Source organism: Hetaerina americana, unplaced genomic scaffold (genome assembly GCF_022747635.1).
Source record: "Hetaerina americana unplaced genomic scaffold, ioHetAmer1.1.p SCAF_5, whole genome shotgun sequence".
NCBI classification, from domain to species: Eukaryota; Metazoa; Arthropoda; class Insecta; order Odonata; family Calopterygidae; genus Hetaerina; species Hetaerina americana.
The window spans coordinates 38,202,495-38,211,518 of record NW_027287095.1 but is presented as its reverse complement, the minus strand read 5'-3'; the positions used below and the strand labels follow the sequence as shown (position 1 = coordinate 38,211,518).

Genomic DNA, 9,024 nt, shown 5'->3' with positions numbered 1-9,024 from the left:
CGTCATGACGTTAACCAAGTATTTCTTCGTTTGAATATCTGACATTCAAACTTAGATACCATTGTAATTATAAAGGCTGTAAAGTGGGTCATAATTTTATTTATAAAACGTTGCATACGTCAATTCGATTCAATCCGGTGCTTGCGAATGGAAACGTGAATTTCTGCGGAGATAAACTGACATGACACTAGTATAAATATACTAGCGGTTAATTTGCTCAACTTCCTTAGTGTTGTTCATTTTTTCCTCTCACGTAAGACTTTAAGAAGGTTTAGAAACTGAAATCAATTTCTACTGCAACCTGTTTACACTACTAATGGTTCAACTTTAATTATGAGATTGGCCCTCACAAATGGCCTTTTTGGCACCAATTTTTCTACTTTTCTGGTAGAGATAGAATCGACAGTTCTTGAATATTTTAATAATCATCTTACAGCTGGTGCTAAATTTTTAATCTTTCATTTAAATTATCTTTTGTTTTATGATATAACTATGCGGTGATATATTCATTGCAAGCTTTCATAAATCAATCTTTTTTCCTATTACATACCTGATTTTTGCTGACTTGTCCTATCTTATGAAGATTTTACTTGATACTTCCCAAATTACGTACATTATTAAAATAATGACAGGAAAGACAATACGTTAGCTGTAAATTTATCACACATTATCATGCCCATTTCTTATCATACCATTAATTGAAACTGCAATACCACAACTCTGATATACCTTTGTCCTTTGTTGCAGAGCCAGTACCTAAAAATTTTGGCATCTTCGGAGGATTTAAGTACTTTGTACCAGAAACAATGGTATTCCTTGTGTAAAATTTAAAATATCCGTTGAAAAGAATTGTTAATTGTGACGTTATTAATTTGTACTGTTTTTAATGAGCTTGTTACAGCAATTTCATTCAATAAATATGTCACCACTATTGCAGACCTTTTAATTACTAGCGAACATCACCTTAATGACATCCTAATCTGAGCTTTGTTTGTGTAATATTAAGCAATTTAAAATTTGAATAATAAACGAGACTAAACAAAAAAATGCGACGAAAGCGCAAGCTATCAATAAAGGTAGTAACTACCAAGTTTCATTGTAAAGTAGTGCCATCTACAATCGAGTTTCCAAAAGACAACACGGGAGTCGACATACCCTGGAAAAAGGTCTTAATTAGAGTGGGCTAGCAAAATCTTGTCTTTTACATATTAAGAGATGGTGCCACTTATTAATGGTAAATTACAGGACCCATGCGGGTGTTTTAAAGCTACACTCTCAGAAACTTTAATTTCTAAAACCTTTGAAACGATATTGAATAAACTACAACCAAGTGAAAATCACAAAATATTTCATTTTGAAGGAACAAGTACAAAAAATGTAAACAAATCGTAACGTTACCTTATAAATTTTATCTTGGAAATAGTGATACCTATTTGTCATATGGAGACGTGGTAGTTCAAGTAGAGCGCTGGGCTGCCAATCTGAGCGCCCCGATTAGAGTTCAGCATCTGAGCTGAGAGGCGGGAGTTTAGGTTTCACGAGTTCTCGTCTAAAACTTTATTTTCAGAGTACCTCTTCCGTTGTTCTGGTATGTTTATGTAGATTAAAGCAGAAACTAGCGAGAATGCTTCAATTGCTTGGAAATGACATTTTATTTGACTGGAGCTAAGATTATATTTGATCAAAAGCAGTTTATTCTGAATTTATTGAAATATGATGCTTTGTTACACAGTAATCATAAATCAAGAACTAGACCAGGGATCCATCCAAAGATAGTGAAAAAGTGCCTTACCAATTACACAGTCCTAACTAGTTCTACAGGCAAGAATGGTATCAAATCACATAAATAGATGGTGCAGCTATAGTCTACTTAAACTCAACAGTCAAAAAAGTAAAATGATACACTTTCCCCACAAAAAGATTGACAAAAGTTTAATGCACATGGTAAATCCTTAAAGCAAGTATCAAGCAAGCAATTATGTTTTTAGGTTTCCAATCAAGCTCAAAAATCTCTTAGAAAGAACAAATCACATCTCTTTGTAAGAGATCGAACTCCACATGATATGCTCTTTAACAAATTAGACACACAACCACTAAAAAAGGGCTTTTAGATATTATGGTGAATTCTATGCATATATTCTCCATAGTATTCCCTTTGGGAGACATTCCTCCTTTTCAAAGAATGTTTAATTTGTAAAAAGCGAAGTAAAGGTTGTCTCTGGGAATACATTTGATTCCCCATCCCGGCCAATTTACAAGGACCTAACCTTACTTCCCATACCATGCATATATGTACTAAGCTTAAGTACCTATGTCAAATTAAACATGAACTGCTTCACTCTAAACAGTGATGTGCATGACCATAATGCAAGAGGTACTAACGACTTACATTACAAATGTGTAAGAACTAAAGCTTTAAAAGATGGAGCAAAGGAAATAGACAAAATTATTTAATAAATTACCACAATCACGGAGTGTTGGTAGCTTTAAGTTAAACTTAGGGAATTTTGCAAAAAAGATGTTTTATTGCGTGAAAGAATACTTGAACCTCAGGAGTAAATTTTTACTGCAGTGAAGTACAATGTTATTTTTACATTGTGACGTTTTTTCAAATAGTTAACGTGATTTGGGACTCCATATATGTGACATGCCTTACTTCATGTATGATTGACCTCTTGTGTTATTGCATCCTGATCACCTGGTGAGGACAAATAATAATTGAAATGCCACTTACGTGCACCGGACCCAAAATATCTGACGTGAAAAATTACCTCCTTGTTAGAAGTACCTATTATGAGAGTCCAACAGCTGACATCATTTGCACCATTAAGGATGACCCATGATTCATTTGACATTAACATTTTGGTTAATGACACTGCATTAATCATTCTATTCAGATGTCCCAACAGACCCTAAGCCTTCGGTAGAATTCTCTTGTTAGATATTAACTCTCTAATTTGATAAACAAAACAGTTTCAGGCTTAACTTTGTGGAATTCCTTCATGATGGGGCTAGAAGAAACTTAGCACTTCCACATAAAGATTTAATACTTCACATGACCATGGTTTTGATGCTGTGCATCATCAATAATGATGCATAGCATTGGAACCTAACCTCTGGTCAGTAAGCCCAGCACTCTACCCACACATTCTCCAAAAACAACATTCCATGGAAATTTCATTTTTTTCCCTTTATACAAGAGCATGTAAGAAACACTTTCTCTGAAATTTTGCATTTAATCGATCTCAATCTAATATTTCTGTTAAAACAGCCTCGATGAATGTTATATTGAGGTTTATGGTTGCTAAAGACGACCTGATTATTTATATAAGTAAACATTATATGTGTATTACCCAAGTTTTGTAATTTCTTTCATGAATTTCCCTAAATTATTAATTACACATTAATAATCATTGACAAATATTTTGAACAGCAATGTTTACATTTTTCCCTTCAATCATCAGAAATTTGTGGATTGCACAATGTAACATTAATAGGTTTGTGCTGGGTCTCCATCGAAATCACCAACTTTGAATCTCATGACGATTTATTAGTTGCTTCAAAGGTCAAATTAGCTTAAGCTTTGTGAAATGCTCCTATGTTGCGAACCAAGGAGGGTGGACAAACGTATCACTACATTTCTTACTTTTCTCTTGTAAGGCACACCCTTACATTCCACATAACCCTTCTTCTATTCTGTATGCACTCTACCTCCATTGTATCCAATACACCTATCATATTTCTTCTTCCCTGTTTGCCCAGCCTTCTATCACAGTCTTCAAAATTCCATTCCTAATTAAAATGCTCTGCATCCATCTTTCTTGCCACCTTTGGATTTAACAATCATCTCTTCTCCCCAATATGCCTAATACTTCTTCGTTTTCATTTCCATCCATCTCAAAACCCTCCTGAGTTACCTATCTTCTTGCTCCAACAACCATGTTTCTGTCTCTCTTTTCTAACATCCTTGTATTGGCAAAAACCTAGCAAATGATATATGTATTTAGGTTGACATTTTGAGTCAATAAGACCTCTCTCATTGGCCTGCATGCCATTTATGATGTTTAGTAAAGGACCAGAGATTAAATGCTTGGGGACTCTTCTAGGCACCCTCAGCTTTACCCAAGCTGTGTGATTTTTTGGGGGCCAGATCTTTCGTAGAAGCCATGGGCAGCACAGGGAAAGAAACTGGCCCCCCTACCCTGATGTGTGAACTTCACCCTCTCTTGGGTTCAGTTCTAGGTGAGTTCTGCCCTCACCCATTAAATCAAACTTTGGGTTGAAAACTGTAGTAGGTGGTTTGGTTGAATTGTTGACTTAGGAGGGTCACTTTATGGTCAATATGTAACGGATTAAGCCTTTAAAATGTATTGAGAATGATTTTTTGATAGTATTACTCAACGATGGCCTTCATATGACCAAATAATATGGCAAGAACAAGGATCAAATTTTTGAATAAGGTATCAATTGACTCAAAAGTCATGTTTTTGAAAGGCAATTGCTTCCTTAAATTCCTTCGGTGACATTCATCTTAGAATCATAGATTGCATAAGTTGCACAATATACCTTCCTCACACATACATGGTTTCACTTTCATATTTTTCCTTCCGTTTAATTCCAATGTACAATCATCTTAAAAAAAAGTATTTCATTTATGATAAGATTGAGCGATAAAAATTCAATGCATAAAAAAAGCCCATGGATGGCAAAGATCATTTATTACATATTCTTAATCCACCATTTATGTAAGAACAACGGTTTTCAAGCATGCATGGAAACCTTTATTCTACGTGTTCACAAACAAGAGATGGTTCATTTATTATAAAATGGAAATCAACTCCAAATGATATGTTCTACATGCAGGCATTACAAAATTTGATTGGTCAAATCACACTTCAAAAATCATGGAGTAAAAATAATCTGTGTAATAAGTGAATTTGAACTTAAAAAAGTTTTCACGATTTAATTTTGCCAAATGCTCATCAAATGGCTATTTCCTTATTCAATTGGAACTGAGGATGGAAAATATTTTTTTTACACACAATGAAATAAGCTGTAAGGTACACCACCAAGATTTGAAACACACTTTTGGTCCATTTCGTGCTCACTCACACACCACATCTACATACAAAAGTTGATAACTCATTTCAAGGAATTAGTTTTTGGTGAACAGATATAAAAACCTAATACATGATGTTGTACGTTTTTTTGTTTTACTGCCTTAATATTTTTCTACAGAGGCTGATACCGCTTCCTGTTTTACGACTGACAAAGACAATATATTTCTGGTGAGAATGATGATCCCACACAAGCTGTATTCTACAATTAGCAATTGAACTGTTATATAAGTATATAGGTAATGACAGTTACAGAAGCCAAACTAGACTGGGCTAAAATAACTGTTTCCATTAAATTAGAATGAACTGGAATCACAAAGCATAGCTTCAAAATAAAGATTACTACATCAATTACATGTTACTGTAGCTCCCTTTGAAAATTAAATAACATACTTATTAAATCTGTTGTAGAAGTTCGTCATCAAAATTTGTTACATGATACATCAGTACCGAAATTCTTATAGTTTTATGTGATATTGACAGGGCTCAAAGAGTGAATACCTATTTCTTCAACAATTACATGGTTGTATGAAGCAAAATAGTTTTCTCTCTTGTAAAGCACTGCCCACACAATAGCAACAAACAATTTCAACACTTAAATGCACTCAATTCTATTGGTATTAAAAAGAGAGATCTCATTTTAAATATTTCACTGAATACATTTCATGTCTGCTAGAAATGGGCAACCTCTCTCACAATGTAAAAGAACACAAATCACGCTTTTGTTCTAACACCTTGATGGAGAAAGGCTGCAGTCCTTTTAGGACTCGCAATAAATAAAAAATTTCAATGATTTAGTCCAAAAAATGTAAACATACACGCACATTTTCACTGAAACATTCACACTTCACACCAATTTCCACAGTTTAGAAATTTCTTCTTTTCCAATTGCTCAATTTTTGTTTGTACGAGTTCAATGAAAAACAACACGGTTGACATTTCACCTCTATTCAAATTTTTGTAATTCTACACAGGCTTTGAAAGACAAGTATAAAATTAATCAATTAAAAAAAAAAACTAAAATACTACACACCAAATATTTTATCAATAACCAGTCCTTATTGGTGTGTGTTTTTTTGTATGATTAACTTTTGAGAAAGAAACAATAACAAGGGAAAAGAAGAGAGTAAAAGAATCTTGTGGGGACACAAAACTGTGACTCCAATAAAGTTAATCAATCTGCAATTAAAAAGAACTATGTTAAAACAGTTGGCAAGAAGCTTCACAGAATGAAACAAAAGAAAACTGATTTCACAACAAACAAGACGTGCTTAACAAATCTAAATTATATAAAAAAATGATCCTATGTTTGACAAATCTAAAGGCTCGAGGGTGATGATATATAATTTAAATGCCCCTGCACAATAACTAACTCAATACATTTTAACTAAGGGTGTGCAAGTAACCAATACCCTTGCACCGTATTCACAGAGGAAAAAATACTGTAAGTAGAGGAACTATCCTCTGGTACAAACTTCAATTAAGCTACCCTTCTAGTCATTTCTTCAGACCCTATTAAAGCAGCACCTCATAATCAGAGCAAGAAACAATGCTTACAATGACTTTTGCCAATGCATTCTTCAGTTGACGTTGAATTGATGCAGTTAAACGCAGCACAAGACCAGATAGTTCACCCAAAACTGACACTGAGGAGGCTAAGAATGAATGGGAGGGCCACATGGGATGTACCAGGAAACGGACCAGCCGATGGCACATCCTAACTTTAAAACACCTTTAGCCCACACACATGCATACTTAAATGATTGGTCCATTCAACCTGAAATTCAAAAGAATATCATCACTCATGGCGAACTTTGATACCTGGACCTTTACAACGAATTCATTTAGTACAACCAAACAGCAACAAATGAACTGAGGTTGGATTAAATGTTCACTTCAATAACTGAACTTAATATTCTTAAATAGAACAAACAGGAACAAAGATTACAAGTGAGAACATAGAAAAAGGTATGGGATTTTATGAGGAAAATTAATTTTTTATACGTTGTATTGCAGTCTACTGACAAATATTAAATAGTTTATTTACATAGCCTCAAATTCGCAATGATAATTAAAAGTGAGTGCAATAACAAGAAAAAAATGAGCACATACATTCTAACATTGGTCCTCCAACATTCTTCTTCATTTACAATACTACACCTCAGAAGACTTGTTCCTCAGTCTTCTCTGCATCTGCGGATAATGTTTCTCGGAGACTTTCCACGCAGCTATTTGGAATTAGGGTGCCTAAAATAATAACACATTTGGTGAGAAGACTGGCCAGAAACTCTGTGAAAGCCTTACGAAAACTATGCCAACCACGAGCATTGATTTGAAAGATAAAAAAACTTACCAACTATCTTCACAGCATCTTCAGTTCTCAGCCGCACAACCTGCATCTTTGAATTATGACCAGACCGTGCAGCAAGAACACCTTCAACACGGGACCAAACACTTAATACAGACCCCGAAAGTACATTGTATGTGCGACGACGAAGCCCCACTTCACAGTCCAGACCCAGCCCAACATTTCTGCAATTTCCACGCCAATATGCATGAGAACAAGTATTTGTGGATGCATCATACTGCTCGGTCCATGGTGCTTTGGCTTCATCTTCGGACCCTACTTTTTTGTATTTCTTTTCCAGGTCCCCTAGAGATTCCTGCCTCAACTGTAAAATATATTACACACATTTTCTTTAGCATGAAGAAAAAATTTTAGTAGCTCACTTGATGCATTACACACTGAATTCATGTTTTAGGTAAGATAATGAATTCACTAGGAATAAATGTTACGATCAGTAACATAGCAACCATTTAAAAGTTACAGACTACAAAAATTACCTGCAGTCCTGTATTTGGACGATAAACTGTAAACATGCGATCCTTTTTACTTTCCTTCTTTCCTTTTACTGGTGTACCAGTACTTGATTCAGCAATAGCCAAAATAGCAGTTTGCTTCCCATTTCGTATCTGAAATGAAATTGGCACATATTTACTTTCAGGTAATGAAACTATGCTTTACAATTGAATGAAAAAGAGGTTACTCAGAGCAAACTTACACCATAGGTATTACTTAAAAATATGCACACATTAAGTTATCATCTTAAAGAATCACTGACATGGGGCATTTTACAATATACATTAATGCGAAGTACCTGCTTTAAAATTACAGTGACAGAACCAGGATAAGATTTTAGTCTTTGTTTATAAGCTCAAGTGATAAATAGATAAGCAAAACCATACCAAAACCTAATTAGGTGGGCTATAGGCAAATGATTATGATAATCATTCAAAACATCAACTACTGATTACCATATTAATGGCAACAACAATGAATTTTCTATGATGCCAAGAAATTATTATGCAAAATTGACTTAAAATGTACCTTTTGCAAAATTTGGGAAAAAATATAATAAAAAATGGCAGAATAAGATATTTTATACATATTTCACTATAATTTAATTTGTTTATTTTTTAAAGGAAAAAAGCAAATAATAGCACACAAGTATTTCTAGGATATCCACCTTTTGTAATAACAGAAAAACAATACAGTCAGCTACTTAAGATAGAGAAGGAGATATTGGGAATGAACAAAGAGAATCGAAATACATCCACATTTGTCATATTGATAATCACCTGGTGAGAAAGATAGAACCCCTCTTCATCGCTGGTGAGCTGCAATGCTCGCTCAACTGCTTCTTGCCATGACATTCCTCGCTCCACTTGCACTATGTGCAACTCTGTAACTGCACTTCCTGTAGAATGCTTTCGAAGATAAGTATATAACTTTACCCTCCGCACATTCTCCCCAGCTGTTCCCAAATCTGAAATATTAGGTATGTTAAATGACATTTGCATAATCTAATAAAGATCCAGATGCTGTACAGTATATTATAAATATTTT

The 9,024-nt window shown here is 34.3% G+C and overlaps 1 protein-coding gene across 3 annotated transcripts in view; it reads right to left on the bottom strand.

Moving 5' to 3' along the window:
• Positions 1-4,701: 4,701 nt before the first annotated feature.
• Positions 4,702-9,024, bottom strand: part of sno (strawberry notch) — a 46,447-nt gene continuing 42,124 nt past the window's right edge. For all 3 annotated transcript variants that reach the window (XM_071591578.1, XM_071591581.1, XM_071591579.1), the window contains 5 exons: positions 8,757-8,944; positions 7,962-8,090; positions 7,471-7,789; positions 7,230-7,364; positions 4,702-6,894 (listed from right to left, as the gene is read on the bottom strand). In XM_071591578.1, coding sequence (XP_071447679.1) covers positions 7,279-7,364; positions 7,471-7,789; positions 7,962-8,090; positions 8,757-8,944 — 722 coding nt within the window. In that variant the 3' untranslated portion in view covers positions 4,702-6,894; positions 7,230-7,278. The remainder of the gene's footprint in view (positions 6,895-7,229; positions 7,365-7,470; positions 7,790-7,961; positions 8,091-8,756; positions 8,945-9,024) is intronic.